The sequence below is a fragment of the Heteronotia binoei genome, chromosome 5 (assembly GCF_032191835.1).
Source record: "Heteronotia binoei isolate CCM8104 ecotype False Entrance Well chromosome 5, APGP_CSIRO_Hbin_v1, whole genome shotgun sequence".
Taxonomy (NCBI): Eukaryota; Metazoa; Chordata; class Lepidosauria; order Squamata; family Gekkonidae; genus Heteronotia; species Heteronotia binoei.
In genome coordinates, this window is record NC_083227.1 from 23810806 (window position 1) to 23827818 (window position 17013).

General features: G+C 45.6%; 1 protein-coding gene across 1 annotated transcript; it reads right to left on the reverse strand.

Annotated features, from left to right (window-relative positions):
* Window positions 1–468: 468 nt before the first annotated feature.
* On the reverse strand, window positions 469–16244 carry LOC132571851 (zinc finger protein 420-like). Its single transcript, XM_060238645.1, has 7 exons — window positions 16103–16244; window positions 13927–13979; window positions 12776–12850; window positions 10132–10258; window positions 8697–8789; window positions 3253–4383; window positions 469–1462 (listed from the first exon to the last, which is right to left on the reverse strand). Exons 1-7 carry the CDS (start codon window positions 16242–16244, stop codon window positions 486–488), a joined length of 2598 nt encoding a protein of 865 aa, XP_060094628.1. The 3' UTR covers window positions 469–485.
* Between the last annotated feature and the right edge of the window lie 769 nt (window positions 16245–17013).

A 17013-nucleotide genomic window follows, 5' to 3' on the forward strand; every position in this document is an offset into this window, starting at 1 on the left:
TGGTTTTCTAGCACCGCCACCCCCCATGGCCCTGAGCTCATAGTCTGTGTGGGCATTCTTTTGTTAGAATGTAAGAGCTTTTTTCTATTATATGGGGGAGCTTTAATTTTCATCTTTTTCTGCAAAGACATTTTCATCTTTTTCTGCAAAGGCATGACTTCCTTCAGATTTACAGAGAAATTCCTTGTTTGCCCCTGCCTCCATTTTACAGATTTAGTAATACACACTAGTTCAGATTTATATTTGTTCTCTTCCATTTACCTGAAGTAATCCTCCCACTGTAAAAGAAAAGTTTCCCATACATCAGGCATTTATATGCATTCTCACCTGTGTGATGCTTTGATGTGAAATAAATAATTCTTGTCCTATAGAATCTTTTTCTATACTTGAGGAATTTATATGAATTCTCACCTGTGTGAGGGGTTATGACTCCGTGGCATGCAGGTCACAGATTCAGTCTTTGGCATCTTCAACATCACAAGCATTTATATGGTTTTTCCAGTGTGAATTCTTTGATGAGAAGTTAGGTAATCCTTCCGTCCAAAGTTTTTCCCACACACCAGGCATTTATATGGCTTTTCCCCTGTGTGAGTTCTTTGATGAGAAATAACATATGTTCTCCTGCTGAAGCTCTTTCCACACTCAGGGCATTTATATGGTTTCTCTCCCGTGTGAATCCTTTGATGGGAAGTTAGGGCACCTTTCGCCCCAAAGCTTTTTCCACACTCCAGACATTTATATGGTTTTTCCCCTGTGTGAATTCTTTGATGGGAATTTAGATTATCCACCCGTCCAAAACTTTTCCCACACGTTAAGCATTTATATGGTTTCTCCCCTGTGTGGACTCTTTGATGAAAAATAAGGTATGTACTCTGACGGAAGCTTTTGTCACACTGCAGACATTTGTATGGTTTCTCCCCGGTGTGAACTCTTTGATGAGAAGTAAGGTTATCTTTCCGTCCAAAGCATTTCCCACAGTCCAGGCATTTGTACGGTTTCTCCCCTGTGTGGATTCTTTGATGGGCAATTAGGTAGGAACTCTGACTAAAAGTTTTCCCACACTCTAGGCATTTGTGTGGTTTCCCCCCCGTGTGGATTCCTTCATGGGAAGTACGCTTGCCAGTCTGACTGGAATTTTTCCCACACGCGAAGCATTTAAATATTTTCTTTCTGTTGTGGGGGTTCAAATGCATATTAACATCTGATATTTCAAGAAAAGTTTCCCCACTTTCTGGGCACTCATTCCTATTGTCCCCTTGGTCCGATTTTTGTAGCGGAATGTTGTAAGAATCATTATGCTGTAAAAGACCAGAATTAGTTCTTGTTTTAAGAGTGTGCTTTGGTCCTTCCTTCCTTAGCACATCACAAAATTCATCATTCACTTTCACATCTGGATATGTATCTTCTTTGTCCATCACTGGCTGGTTTTTCATTTTATTTGCTGGCTCCCACATGGCTCCTTCTGAAAGAAAGAGAAGTGTGGCATAAACACACAAAAAAGACAAGAAGCCTGAAATTATGGAATGAAATTAACTGCTGTAGAAAGGCAGGAATTTTATTTATTTAAAACATTTCCAGGTCTTCACCCAGTTCTGGGCTCCCCTAGACAGTGAATATTAAAATATTAAAGCATTATTAACATTAAGACATTAAAACATTTCGGACATTAAAAAGCATTTAAAAATAAATAAGAACTATTTTTTAAAAACAAATAAGCTGTAATATATAAAATATCAACACATAAAAGTCCATAAACAGGGAAGATGGCTAATAAGAGTTAGTAAGAAAACGCCAACCTATCGAAAAAGGGGGGAGGGGGCTTCACCTGCTGGCAGAAGACAATGCTAGATAGAGACAGATCATAGAGCTTTTTTTGTAGCAGGGACTCCTTTGCATATTAGGCCACACACCCCTGATGTAGTAGCCAATCCTGGAGCTTACAGTAGGCCTTGTAAAAAGAGCCCTGTAAGCTCTTGGAGGATTGGCTACATCAGAGGTGTGTGGCCTAATATGCAAAGGAGTCTCTGCTACAATAAAAGCCCTACCCTAAGTGGAGTTACACCCTTCTAAGCCTACTACTTGGATTGTCTAGCAAGCCTCTGCCCTCTCTACAAATCAGCTAATTCACCTGGGAAGAACAGTCAATGGGAAATGATAGAACCGCAAGATATGATGTATGGGATTCAACCCAAATGCAGTGTCATGCACAAAAGAAACCCCTACCCCAGTTTACTGTAACAAAACCAGGGCTTTTTTTTTGTTACAGTAACTTCTTTGCATATTAGGCCACACACCTCTGATGTAGCCAATCCTCCAAGAGCTTACAGGGGGTCTTAGTACAGGGCCTACTGTAAGCTCCAGGAGGATTGGCTACATCGGGGGGGGGGGGGGTGTCGTCGTCATCATCATTATTTCACCTTATCCCAGAGATACCGATACCAGGCTCTAGGCAATGTACATCAGCATAAAATACATATAAAATCAGTAAATCCAGTAAATAATATGCAAAGGAGTTCCTGCTACAACAAAGCCCTAAAAAAAACTCACATCCTTTTTCCTTCCTTGCATTAAGAAGCAGGAACTTCTGAACATTTCAGTTCAGCACCTCTCATTTTAGAAATAAAACATGGGTCTCGCATGGGAAGAATGGAGAGGCGGGAGGGAAATAGTCAATCTAACAATAAAAGGAAAACCCCAACCTCATCGTAGCCAAGCTACTCCTGCTTGTAAGGCCCATGAAATAATAAAAAAAGAATTTTTAAAAATCATTTCACAGAATATGTAAAACAGAATTTTTTAAGAAGACATTTTTATAAAGGGATTAGTGTTGTAAATTAACCCTCTGAAATGTTTTAGACAGTTTTACTGCATAGTGCACTATAAGTATTATTGTCTCACTGCATTGCTTTCTAATTTTTGAAGCCAATTTTATTTGATGCAGCACCAAATGTTCCCTCTAAGCTGCGGAGTCTTGTGAGCAAAAATTCTACTTTGTGAGCTACTGGCATTAAAGTTGTGAGCTACTGCATAAATTAATTTGCTCTGGAGCCATTTTTCCTAAGCTAAGACAGAAATGTGTGAGCTAGAAGCTAAAAAACTGTGAGCTAGCTCACACTAACACAGCTTAGAGGGAACACTGTTCCAGACCCCTAGCACTTAAACTTTCTCCCGTGTGAGTTTGATAGGGAATATGCCTTCATCGACTGTGACTGAACCTCTTGTGACAATCCAGCTATTATTATGATTTCTCACCTGACTGAATTATTTGATAAAAAGTCAGAGCATCTTTCTTCCCAATACTTTTTCCACACTCCAGGCACTTATATAGTTTTTCATCTGTGTGAGTTCTTTGATGGGAAATTAGATTATCTTTCCGCCCAAAGCTTTTTCCACACACCAGGCATCGATATGGTTTTTCTCCTGTGTGATTTCTTTGATGGGAAGTAAGGTTAGCACTTCGATGGAAGCTTTTTCCACACTCCAGGCATTTATATATTTTCTCCCCTGTATGAATTCTTTGGTGGGAAGTAAGGTTTCCACTGTGACTGAAGCTTTTCCCACATTCCAGGCATTTGTATGGTTTCTCCCCTGTGTGAATTCTTTGATGGGAAACTAGTTCATCCTTCCATCCAAAGCTTTTCTCACACTCCAGGCATTTATATGGTTTCTCCCCTGTATGAATTCTTTGATGGTAAATTAGGACATACTTCCGCCCAAAGCTTTTCCCACACTGCAGGCATTTATATGGTTTCTTTCCTGTGTGAATTCTTCGATGGGTAGTAAGGCTTCCACTGTGTTTGAAGCTTTTTCCACACTCCAGGCATTTATATTTTTTCTCCTCCGTATGAATTCTTTGATGGGAAGCAAGGTTTCCACTTTGAGTGAAGCTTTTCCCACACTCCAGGCATTTGTATTTTTTCTCCCCTGTGTGAATTCTTTGATGGGAGTTAAGGTGTGCACTCTGACTGAAGGCTTTCCCACATTCCAGGCATTTATATGGTTTCTCCCCTGTGTGAGTTCTTTGATGAGAAGTTAGCTTATCTTTCCGCCCAAAGATTTTCCCACACTCTAGGCATTTGAATATTTTCTTTCTTTTATGAGCATTCCATTGTGTATAAATGTCTGATTTTTCAGGAAAAATTTCCCCACTTGCAGGGCATTTATTACTATTGTTTCCTTCATATAACTTTTGAAGTAGTGGAATGTCGTGAGTGTCATTACCCTGCAATAAACCAGAAAGTTTCCTCTCTTTTTGTTGTTGTTTTCCCTCTTCCTTCCTCAGTGTGTCACAATACTGAATGTTTTGTTTCCAGTCTGGATATGTATCTTTTTTCTCCGCCTCTTGGTGACTTTTCCTTTCATTTGCTGACTCCCACACACCTGCTGAAAGAAAGAAACCTGACATAAAGATACTGGAGGGAAATGGAGCCCAAAATTAAGGACTAAAATAAAATAACTGCTGTCTAGAATGCAAGAATATAAGTTGTGGTTCTGAACATTTTCAAAAATCTTTTAAATAGAATTGTTATTGACCAATAAGAGCCCCATGGTGCAGAGTGGTAAAGCTGCAGTACTGCAGTCAAAGCCCTCTGCTCACCACCTGAGTTCGATCCTGGCAGAAACTGGGTTCAGGTAGCCGGCTCAAGGTTGACTCAACCTTCCATCCTTCTGAGGTCAGTAAAATGAGTACCCAGCTTGCTGTAGGGAAAGTGTAGACGACTGGGGATGGCAATGGCAAATCACCCCATAGAAAAGTCTGCTGTGAAAACGCTGTGATGCGACGTCACCTCAGAGTCAGAAACGACTGGTGCTTGCACAGGGGACTACCTTTACCTATTGACCGATCCCTCGTTTGTGGCAATTAAGGAGAGACTAGCATTTTACTGAGACAGTTATTCACACAGAGATCCTTCACTGACCTTACTGCCAATCAGAACAGACACCTCAAAATGTAGCCATAAGACAGTGAGCTTGTCCTCAAGCAATGATGCTTGATTATTGGCTCTTCCCAGGTCCATGGGGGAAGACAGAGTTATGTGGCAGAGCTAAAAAGACAGTGTGAATTTTCTTCCTGCAATGTCTGGCCCTCAGATGTCCTCCCTATAATAACAGGAATGTCCCCTCCTGCCATCCTCAAAAGGGTGTTGCAGAAACTAATGTTGATAGCATGTGGTATGCAGAATGTACTTATTCTTTAAGCCTGATCCAATATGGTTCAGAATAACTGACTGTAATGTCCTGCTCCATGAAGACATTTCTCTTTCTAGCTGGCTTAAAGCAGTTAGTATCCTTAAGGAGATTATTCAGCAAGCGTAAACCAACCACGATAACCATTGAAACAACTTTCAAGAAGAGCTGTTTGTCTGTCATCACAGAGGCCTACAACTGGCTTTCACAGACAGAAAAAAAAGATAACTGAGTTTTTCCACACATTTACTCTAGATACACTCCCAGCACCACATGATGTCTGAATTTCTCATATCTCAACTCAGTCATGGTGCCTTTCTTGCATATGTAAGAGATTAAGAATTTTGATTCATTCTAAACTAGAAGCCCGTCTGTGCTTACTCCTCTCACCAATCCTATAGCTTCACTGTGCTCACAATATTTAATGATAGTTTGAATACTGAATAAGCAGTTCTACCTCCTGAAATGAGTGCCCTGAAAGAGCAGCGACAATACCAGATGAAGCAACTGGGATCATCTTTTCTTTTCTTTTTTTACAAACTATAGGCAAAAGCAGATTTATTTCTCCCCAAGGGGCTTACTTGGTTCTCCTGTTCTCCATTTTCTCCTCACAAAAGCCCTGCCAGGTAGGTCTGGCTGAGAAGGAGAAGAGATTGGATTTATACCCCGCCCTTCGCTACCCAAAGGAGTCTCAGAGCGCCTTACAAATCTCCTTCCCCTCCCCCTCCCCACAACAGCCGCCCTGAGCCTGCTCCGGCGGGGAGGGCGGGATATAAATAAAATTTTGTTGTTGTTGTTGTGAGGTAGGTGGGGATGAGAGAGCCCTCACAGAACCGCTCTTGAGCAGAATAGCTTTGAGGGAATTTGCGGCTGACCCAAGGGCACATCAACAGCAGGTGTATGTGGAGAAATGGGAAAGAGTCCATGCACTTCACCACCACACCAAATAGGGTTGCCAAGTCCAATTCACGAAATATCTGGGGACTTTGGGGGTGGAGCCAGGAGACTTTGGGGGTGGAGCCAAGAGCAAGGCTGTGACAAGCATAATTGAATTCCAAAGGGAGTTCACATTTAAAGGGACGGCACACCTTTTCAATGCCTTCCTTCCATAGGAAATAATGAAGGATAAGGACACCTTCTTTTGGGGCTCATAGAATTGGACCCCCTGGTCCAATCTTTTTGAAACTTGGTGGGTATCTTGGGGAGAGACACTAGATGCTGTATTAAAAATTTGGTGCCTCTACCCCCAAAAACACCCTCCCCCAAGAGCCCCAGATACCCGCGGATCAATTCTCCATGATTTTCTATGGGAATAAATCTCCATAGGGAATAACAGAGTTCCCAGCAGACATTTCCCTCCCCTCCCCCCGCTTTCTGACGACCCTGAAGCAGGGGAGGGCCTCCAAACGGGGGGATCCCCTGCCCCCACCTGGGGATTGGCAACCCTAACACCAAACTAGCTCTCAGAAGGTGCGCCTGGCCCAAGGTCACCCAGCAAGCCTCAGTAGTAGAGTGGGGATTCCAACCTGGCCTCGTAGCTCCTAGTCAGAAATCTAACCATTACATCACATGGGCTCTGATAACTCAGGGCGGTTGCTCACCCCCTGCCCTTGTTTTGTAAGAGATGAGATCATTTCCACCCTCTCTATGGGGACTGAAAGCAACCTCCGTCATCCTCCTGCCCTCCTTTAAGCCAAACAACAACCTTGCGAGTAGGGCTTTTTTAGTAGCAGGAACTCCTTTGCATATTAGGCCACACACCCCTGATGTAGACAATCCTCCAAGAGCTTACAGGGCTCTTAGCATAGGGCCTACTGTAAGCTCCAGGAGGACTAGCTACATCAGGGAGGTGTGGCCTAATACGCAAAGGAGTTCCTGCTACAAAAAAAGCCCTGCCTGTGAGGTAGCTTAGGCTATATGTGTATGTGACTGAGCTACATTTATTTTCTGATGAGGTTTTGTTTTTATCTTTTGCAGGGTACGGTGGGGTTCTGATGAGCTACCCTTACCACAGAAAAATGAGCAGAGGGCTCCTTATATTAGTATAGATGCTCAAGCTGTACCTTGTAGAAGATGATATTGGATTTATATCCCGCCCTATACTCTGAATTTCAGAGTCTCAGAACAGTCACAATCTCCTTTACCTTCCCTCCCCCCACCACAACAGGCACCCTGTGAGGTAGGTGGGGCTAAGAGAGCTTTTACAGCAGCTGCCCTTTCAAGGACAACCTCTGCCTGAGCTATGGCTGACCCAAGGCCATTCCAGCAGGTGCAAGTGGAGGAGTGGGGGAATCAAACCCGGTTCTCCCAGAAAAGAGTCTGCGCACTTAACCACTACACTAAACTTTAACATTATTTAGATTAGCTATATACCTGCCTTCCTCTTGCACAGTTTAGAAGTCAAGATAGGTAGCAATTTTTTTAGAGAACCCAATCCTATGTGACATCTTATTCAAGCACTTTTGATGCAAAGCGGCTATGAGGAATTATCTTACCTAAATCATTCTTCCAGCAACTCAACTCTATGACCAAGACCTTCATTTGGCAAGGCAAGAAAGCTAGAATCAAATTGAAAGTTTTACAAGATAGTAAACTAAGAGGTGGTCTAGCCTTACCTGACTGGAACTTGTATTATAAAGCTTGTTGTATTGCTTGGCTGAGAGCCTGGTGTAAGTTAGACAATAAAAAATTATTGACTATTGAGGGTGCTGGTCTGGGGGAAGGCTGGCACAGTTATATCTGGTATCATGCTCCTAGCAAAACTGGCCGATTTCTTAGACATGAAATAAGAAGATCTCTGTACAAGACCTGGGAAGAAATTAAAGTACATTATACTTATACTCCAAGATGGCTATCTCCGGTAGAAGCTCTGACCCATCCAAACTTGTACAACTGGGACATCTTACAAGACTATGCCTTCTTGTTAAACAGCCAGAATGAGCTGATTGAGGAGGAACTTTCTAAGTTAAGTTGGTGGCTCCAGTGCCAACTTAAGTCAAGATTTCGCAAAGATAAAGAAAAGGGCTTTACGAACACTCCACTTGATCTAGATCTCATACTAGAATCTAAACAGAAGATAATTTCTAAAGTATATGACTGGCTACTTCAAATTAAGATGCAGGACGAGGTTGTGAAAGAAGCATGGATACGTTGGTTGAAGGACTTTGGTTACAATATAGATTTGGAGGAATGGGAACAACTATGGAAGCGTAACATAAAACTGATGAAACCAGCAGAACTGAAAGAGAATTTATATAAAATGGTCTATAGATGGTACCTTACGCCTGATAGGTTGGCAATTTTTTTAGAGAACCCAATCCTATGTGACATCTTATTCAAGCACTTTTGATGCAAAGCGGCTATGAGGAAAAACCTATTGTGAGACCAGAAAGAAGTCTGAGGTAGAATTTTAGGTCAGACTATTCTGTGTCAGAAAAATGAGACCCTGAAGCCCACCCGCCCAGACCTTCCAGACATGAGAGTCCCCCATGAGGTGCCAAGGCACCTACCTGCCAATCCAACCACCTCCTCAAAGCCATGATAAAAGAGTTCTTTCTCTTCTTCGAGCCAGGATACAAGGTCAGGTTTGGCAACCACGGGTCCTTTGGGGGGAGAAAACAAAAAAACACAATTATGGCTCTTCTGTGTGCACAGAAACAAAACCAGATGGAACAAAGATAATCCATCTGACCTTTGCAGTTATGCATTCTTATAGACAGCTTTGAGAGAGGATTGGATAAACTTCTGGAGCAGAGGTCCATCAGTGGCTCTTAGCCAGGGCTTTTTTTGTAGCAAAAACTCTTTTGCATATTAGACTACACCCCTCTGATGTAGCCAATCCTCCAAGAGCTTACAGTAGGCCCTGTAAGAAGAACCCTGTGAGCTCTTGGAGGATTGGCTACCTCAGGGGTGTGTGACCTAATATGCAAAGGAGTTCCTGCTACAAAAAAAAGCCCTGCTCTTAGCCACAGAAGACAGGAGGGCCTGCCGTGACTTGGTCCATGGTGTCACAAAGAGTCGTTCTCGACTGTACGACTGAACAACAAGAATAAATGGAACACTCTGTCCGGGGGAGGGATGCTCTGGAGCAGAGAAGAATAATGAGAGCAGTGAAAAAGAATATGTTGCATGAAACCAGGTTCATTAAAGAGGCAAGAGCAAACTCTTTCTTTATAAGGAATACCCTTATATCAGCCTTTCAAGACAGTCGAAGGGAAAAGATGAAGTCTGGCTAGCACAGGGGTAGGGAACGTTGGCTCTCCAGATGTTTGTTGCCTACAACTCCCATCAGCCCCAGCCATTGGCCATGCTGGCTGAGGCTGATGGGAGTTGTAGGCAAAAAACACCTGGAGAGCCAACGTTCCCAACCCCTGGGCTAGCATAAAGGCTCTGCAATGTAAGGGATTTATCAAGTTAGAAAAATACTGAGCAGTTGGTAGTAGTTGGGGAGAAAAATGTCTGGAAAAGTCTCTCGAAGCACCACTATTTTCTATAAGTTCTTCCCTGGACCTTCCTCCACCACTACGAGGTTCAGGTCTAGCAGGTTATGATCTATTTTCTCTAATTTGGTTATACTTCTCCCAGATCCCCACATCTCTCCTTCCTCTCTCACTCTTTAGCTCTGACTCCCTTCTCAACACAGGTAGATGAAGGCCAGATAGGAGGGAAACACCTATTTAGACTGCCCCTTCCTCTGTAAACAAAGCACTCCTTGGCACCTTTTCGGATGCCCTCTCATGAGGTCCAGACACAGGACTGTTAGGCAGTGGCTCTCCTTTCTGCAAGGAGAAACTCAAAACCTTTCCAGATCTGTATACAGAGCAGAACAGTCTAACCAACAGTTAACACTATGTCTGTCCTCAACATAAAGTCCCTCACAGTGCACTGAGAAGTAGTCACACCTCACAGCACTGAGGAGAGAGTCAAGGAGAAAAGATTCCTCACCCAGAGAAGCCACATTTCCAAAATTCTCCAGCATGACTTCCTTGTACAGAGCTCTCTGAGCTGGGCTCAGCAGGGTCCATTCCCCTGGGGTGAAATAAACAGCCACCTCTTCAAATGACAACAGCCCCTGAAAGGAGAAGCAATCACTTCTTTTTAGCACTGGAAAACTGGTCCATGAGGAAAAATCCAAACATGGATGCTAAAACAATTCTTGAACAGCAGCAGCCAGCTCTAGCAGGGCCTTTATAGTGGTTGGCCCAACTCTCTTAGTGTGACATTTGTTTGTCACCTGCAGTGCTCTCATTCAGGGGAAAAGGTGAATACTCTTTTGTTTTCACAGGGCCTTTGAATAAAACACTCCTATCTAATGATTTTCACACTTCATGGTTTTGCCTTATGTGTTTGAGGCATTAGATTAATGGAAGACGGGTCTATCTGTGGCTGCTAACCATGGTGACTGAGAGGAACCTTCATGTTCAAATCCTCTGAAGCTAGGCTTGCCAGTCCCCAGGTCCCAGCAGGGGTTCTCCCGCTTTCCCAGGCTCCTTCCTGCCCCCAGTCGCCCCCACAGCTACCATGTGCCTTTCCCCTTCAGAACGCTAGGAGAAAGCTTGCAAAGGCTTCCTTTTTGGATGGTGTGTCTGTGTCTTTAAGGCTGAATGGGGGCAGGGTGAGCAGGCAGAACAACGTGGCTGCTCCCAGTGGCTGTGAAAGTAGCCCAGACCCTCTGCTTGTTGTGCAAGCTTTTCAGAGGTCATTTGCAGAGTAAAGGGTAAAGTTGAACCTTTGGTTTCCTTGTGTTATTGGAAGTTCAGCAATTCATGAGTAAATTGCCCCAGTGAGACCACATGAGTGTGGGATTGCAAACGGTTTCATTGTTGCTTCTCTGTGTGTGTGAGGGAAAGAGAGAGAGAGAGAGATTATTTGCAGCCCCTTCGGTGAGGAAATGAAGACTGTATTCAGGGGAACTGCACTGCTGAGTTTTAATTTATTTATTTTAGGAAAAGTCTCCTGGCCCCACCGCCAAAGTCTCCAGATATTATCTGAGTTAGACTTGGCAACCCTATCTGAAGCCCAGAGCCAGGAGGCAACCTCAGGGAAAGGCCTCAGCTTCTTTACCCTGTTGTTGGCCCTCCGAACTGGCTGGCCACTGCGTGAGACAGGATGCTGGGCTAGGTGGACCTCTAGTCTGATCCAGCAGGGCTCTTCTTATGTTCTTATGAGGTGCTGTAGAGTAGCCCCCCTCCCAATCTCTGTAGTCTGTAAATCAGTTGTAATTGTGGAAGCACCTCAGGCCCCACCTGGAGGTTGGTAACCCTACTCCACAGGGTCAGTTGGGAGTCGGTTATAATAAAAGTACTGCTTTATTGTCTCTGTCTGGACTTCTCTGCATGTGCCTAGACCATTTTTCCTGCCTTCCTTGTGCCTGTCCTCTACATAGGGTTGTCAATCCCCAGGTGGGGGCAGGGGATCCCCTGGTTTGGTGGCCCTCCCTCCCTCTTCAGAAAGCAGAGGGGGAGGAAAATGTCTGCTGGGCACTCCATTATTCCCTATGGAGACTGATTCCCATAGGGTATAATGGAGAATTGATCCATGGGTATCTAGGGCTCTGCAAGGGCTGTTTTTCGAGATATCAGCACAAAATTTTCAGCATAGCATCTGGTGCCTCTCTTCAAAACACCCCCCCAAGTTTCAAAAAAGATTGGACCAGGGGGTCCAATTCTGTGAGCCCCAAAAGAAGATGTCTCTATCCTTCATTATTCCAAATGGAGGGAAGCCATTAAGAACATAAGAGAAGCCATGTTGGAACAGGCCAATGGCCCATCCAGTCCAATACTCCGTGCCACAAAGTGGCTAAAAAAACCAGGTGTCATGAGCCCTGACGAGGAGGAGCTGGAAGGGTTAACAGACCTGGAAGAGTTCCAGCCAGTTCCTCAGCTGAACGAACAGCAGCTGGCCCATCAATCACTCTCCAGGCACCAGTGTCAGCTGTTGACGATCAATCTCCTCCAAGCTCTCCTCCTCTCATTTCAAGAGTTTGAAGCAGGCTCCGGAAAGAACTTTCAGAACGAAGACATGAGGCACACCGATGCTTCAGGTCTCTCAGCCCTGAGTTCTAGCAGAGTCACCGCCACCCAGGGAGCAGGCTGATTGACACTCCCATATAGCTCCCACCCAGGACCTGGTAACCTTGTGGAAGCAACAAGTCTATTCTCTGGCTTGCATCCACGGTCCTTCCTGATCCCTGGTCCTGACCTGCTTGATTTCCTTGGCACCCTGACCTTTTGGCTTTCGGACACTGACTTCTGATTCTGGTTTGTGATTCTGCATTGGTGACTTGGCTCCTGCTTGACTTCCTGAACTTTGACCTTGGACTGGCTTTGGACTCCTGCCTGCCTACACCCTGAGAATGTGACACCAGGTCCCTTTAAATGTGATTGCCAGAACTCCATTTGGAGTTCAGTTGTGCTTGTCACACCCTTGGTCCTGGCTGCAGCCCCAAAGTCCCCAGATATTTCTTGAGTCAGACCTGGCAACCCTACTTCTACATCTTCCAAAACCGAGGGTAAGGACCCTATCCTTTGAGCCTTGCAAAAGAGAAGGAAGCATTCCTGCTGCCCTCTGCCCATTGACCCCCGCTTACCTGAGCAGTCTGCATGGTGGCTTCGAACTCCCTGCAGGGCAGAAAACACATCAAAGGTGTCTTCCCTGCGCTGCCCTGGAAGGGAGAGAAAGAAGAGTGCAACACACACATTTCTCTTTCACTCTCAACCTCTCCCTGAGCAACCCTCCCACCTCCCCCGCAAACCCTTCCTTCCAAATCACACTCGGTTCCTCCCTTCTGCAGCTGCTGTGTCTTTCTAAACACACATCTACAGAACCTGAAACCACTTGAGCCAGCCTCTGAAGGTGCTGGGTTCAGATTCTGTATTCCAGCCTCAGGCTTGCCAACTCTGGGTTAGGAAATACCTTGAGATTTTAGGGGTGGGACCTGAGGGAGGGACTTCAGCAGGGGCTATTGCAGGGGTAGCCAAACTGTGGCTCAGAAGCCCCCACCACCCCATTGGCTGGTTTGGAGAAGGCATTTGTCTCTTTAGACCACTTCTCCAAGTCAAGCCAGCCAGTCAGCAGCTTGGAGAATGCATTTTTTAAAACATATGATAAGTTTATTTTAGAAATTCCAAGTTATACAGAACTTTGTTGGGTGAAGTAGCATCAAGTAGAATAATTCCATATATAACAAATACATTTCAAGTTAAAGTTGCTTTCTTTCCACCTCTCCCTTCCCATCTATTTTCTTTCCTTCCTTCCATCTGTCTTGTGGTTCTCAAGCATCCGATGTTTATTCTGCGTGGCTCTTACGTTAAGCAAGTTTGGCCACCTCTGGTCTATTGCCACAGAGTCTATCCTCAAAAGAAGTCATTTTCTCCAAGGGATCTGATCTGTCATTTGGAGATCAGTTGTAATTCCGAGAGATCTCCAGGCTCCACCTGGGGGGGTGGCAACTCTACCAAGGATCTCGTGGCTTTGCACAGAGCAGCAAACAGGGTATCTGTGACACAGAGGGGCTTATTTATTTCTCTATCGTATGGCACTGTTAACACAGGGAGTATATAATGATATAAAATATATAACCAAGTTGATGTAAGGGTGGGGGTGCTGACATAGATGGACTGCAGGATGGGAACTGGAGGAGGGGCACTCTGACTCACTCCATGCTTTCCCTCCTCTTCCTCTCTGGCTTGGATCTTGCAATGCATTTTCCAGCCCTCCCCCCAGCCCATTTGAACTCACCAGATTCCGTACTAGATGTTCCAGCAACAGCCTGAGAAACAAAGAGGCGGCTCCTGTCAAGGGAGGGGGCAGGAACTGGCTTTCCTGGGTCTACCCCTTCCCATGTGCCTCTCTAGGACCAAAAGCTGTCTCACTTTAACTCTTAGGAGTACTTCAGCCGTTCAAGTAGAAAAGAGCAAGAGTTCAAGAGCACCTTAAAGACTAATAGCATTTCTGGCAGGGGATGAGCTTTTGTGAGACACTGCTCCTTTCTTCTTCATAAGTTCATAGAATGATAGAATCACAGAACTGGAAGGGGCCATACAGACCATCTAGTCCTACCCCCTGCTCAGTGCAGGATCAGCCTAGAGCAGGGGTGGCCAAACTGTTGCTTGGGAGCCACATGTGGCTCTTTCACAAAGTTTGTGGCTCTTGAAGGCATTTGTTTCTTTAAACCACTTCTCCAAGCCAAGCCAGCAAGTTCCTTCCTTCCTTCCTTCCTTCCTTCCTTCCTTCCTTCCTTCCTTCCTTCCTTCCTTCCTTCCTTCCTTCCTTCCTTCCTTCCTTCCTCCCTCCCTCCCTCCCTCCCTCCCCGTCTTGTGGCTTTCAAACATCTGACGTCCATGTCTTGCGGCTCTCAAGCATCTGATATTTATTCTATATGGCTCTTATGTTTAACAAGTTTGGCCACCCGTGGCCTAGGGCATCTCTGGCAAGTGTTTGTCCAGCTACTGCTTAAAGGCTGCCGGCGAGGGAGAGCTCACCACCTCCCTCAGTAGCTGATTCTACTGCTGAACTATTATTGGAAAAAAAATCCTAATATCCAGTTGGTACCTTCCCCCCCCTTAATTTAAACCCTCAGCAGTCTATGGTGCTGATGCTTCCCCTCAGGGATGACCTCAGGGGCCATAGGGAATGACAGTGAGCACCCTCGATCTCAGGGGACCATGGAGCCAATTCCTTCCCTACTGGATGACAGAGAGCTCCCTCAACCCCAGGGGCCAATCGAGCTGATTCTTCCTCTTCCAGATGACTATGACCTTGGGCCCAATGTGCCAATTCATCTCCTACTGAATGACAGTGAGCAACCTCAACCTCAGGAACCTATATAACCAGGTGTGGAATTCTAGGAGCTCCTTTGCATATTAGGCCACACACCCCTGATATAGCCAGTCCTCCAAGAGCTTAGCCTTGTAAGCTCTTTGAGGATTGGCTGCATCAGGGGTGTGTAGCCTAATACGCAAAGGAGCTCCTGCTAGAATTCCACCCCTGCATATAGTCAATATATACCCTCAAGCCCAGGGGCCACAAGAATGATGGTGAGCATTCTCAAGCTCAGGGGCCCATTGAGCTACTGTCTCCCTAAGGGATGACAGCGAGCACCTTGACCTCAGGGGCCTCAGTATGCATACCCTCAGGCATCACCTCAGGGGCCTCAGTAGACTCAGGGATGATGGCAAGAAACCTCAGTCTCAGCAGCCCATAGTACTGATACTTTCCCTCAGGGATGACCACAGGGACCTCAGAGATGATGGCAAGCACCCTCAACCTCAGGGGACCATGGCTTCAATTCCTCCATGACTGGATGACAGTGAGCAACCTCGACCTCAGGGTTCCATACAGCCGATGCATACCCTCAGTCATGGCCTTAGGGTCCTCAGAGATGAAGATGAGCACCCTCGACCTCAGTAGTCATGGCCTTAGGGTCCTTCAGGGATGATGGCAAGCACCCTCGACCTCAGGGGCCCATTGAGTTGATGCCTCCCTAAGGGATGACAGCGAGTACCCTTGACCTAAGGCAGGGGTGGCCAACGGTAGCTCTCCAGATGTTTTTTGCCTACAACTCCCATCAGCCCCAGCCAGCATGGCCAATGGCTGGGGCTGATGGGAGTTGTAGGCAAAAAACATCTGGCGAGCTACCGTTGGCCAATCCTGACTTAAGAAATTCATATAGCTGATGTATAGCCTCAGGCATTGGCTTAGGGGCCTCAGGAATGATGGCGAGCACCCTCAACCTCAGGAGACCATGGTATCATTTTCTCCATTACCGGATGACAGTGAGCCACCTCAGCTGTCCATACAGCTGATACATACCCTTAGTTGTGGCCTTAGGAGCCTCAGAGGCCTCAGAGATGCTGATGAGCACCCTCAACCTCGGCAGCCCATGGTCTAACAAATCCATACAGCCCATGTATACCCTCAGTCATGGCCTTAGGGGCCTCAGAGGCCTCAGATATGACAATGAGCACCCTCAGCCTCAGCAACTCATGGTGCTGATACTTCCTCTCAGGGATGATGATGAGCACCCTCAACCTCAGGGACCCATAGAGCCAGTGCATCCCCTATCAGATGACAATGAACACTCTCGACCTGAGGCATGCCCTTAAGGGCCTCACAGGCCTCAGGGATGATGATGAGTGACCTCGACCTCAGCATCCCATGGTGCTGATCCATCCCCTCAGGGATGACTTTCAGGGATGTTGGAGAGTACCCTCAACCTCAGGAGCCCATGGATCTGATTCCTCCTTTACCAGATGAGAGAGCACCCTTGACCTCAGGACCAATCAAGCTAATTCCTCCCCTCTAAGATGACAATGAGAATCCTAGATTTCAGGCCCAATGAAACACCAGGAAATACATGTCCTTTTGTTTTACCTAGACTTGCAGCAAGAGCAATTAACAGGCAACTTTTATTACCTTTTATTGGTTTCCCACGGAAATGTTATCCAGACCAAATGGTCCTCCAATTTGTTTATTGGATCCTAACTTTTTGTTTCACTTTACATTCTTAACCACTACCCACCAGCTATATGTAGTTCTGCTCACTGTACCCCATTTCCTTGTCTGAAGAAGAAGTATGCAGGCATACAAAGCTTACATTCTGAATATAACTTTATTGGTCTTAAAGGTGCTACTGGACTCCTACTTTGATCTACTACTAGGTTAGTGGAGTGCCTCAGGGATCTGTCCAGGGACCTGTTTTGTTCTCTGCTAACAGCAAGTGAGCAGAACATGATTCAGTTTCCCCCACAATTCATCTGTTTTTGAAAATTGGCTGGGGGGGGGGGGGAGGCAGAAGTTAGCTTTGCCTATGGTGGCAGATATTCT

Excerpts from the sequence above, each read along its gene's own strand:
- LOC132571851 (XM_060238645.1), bottom strand. The coding sequence starts at position 16,244 with ATGCACTGGCTCTATGGGTCCCTGAGGTTGAGGGTGCTCATCATCATC. Across the intron at positions 10,259-12,775 it reads CCACCATGCAGACTGCTCAG|GGGCTGTTGTCATTTGAAGA; the intron begins GTAAGCGGGGGT and ends TTCTCCTTTCAG. Across the intron at positions 4,384-8,696 it reads GGAGGTGGTTGGATTGGCAG|CAGGTGTGTGGGAGTCAGCA; the intron begins GTAGGTGCCTTG and ends TCTTTCTTTCAG.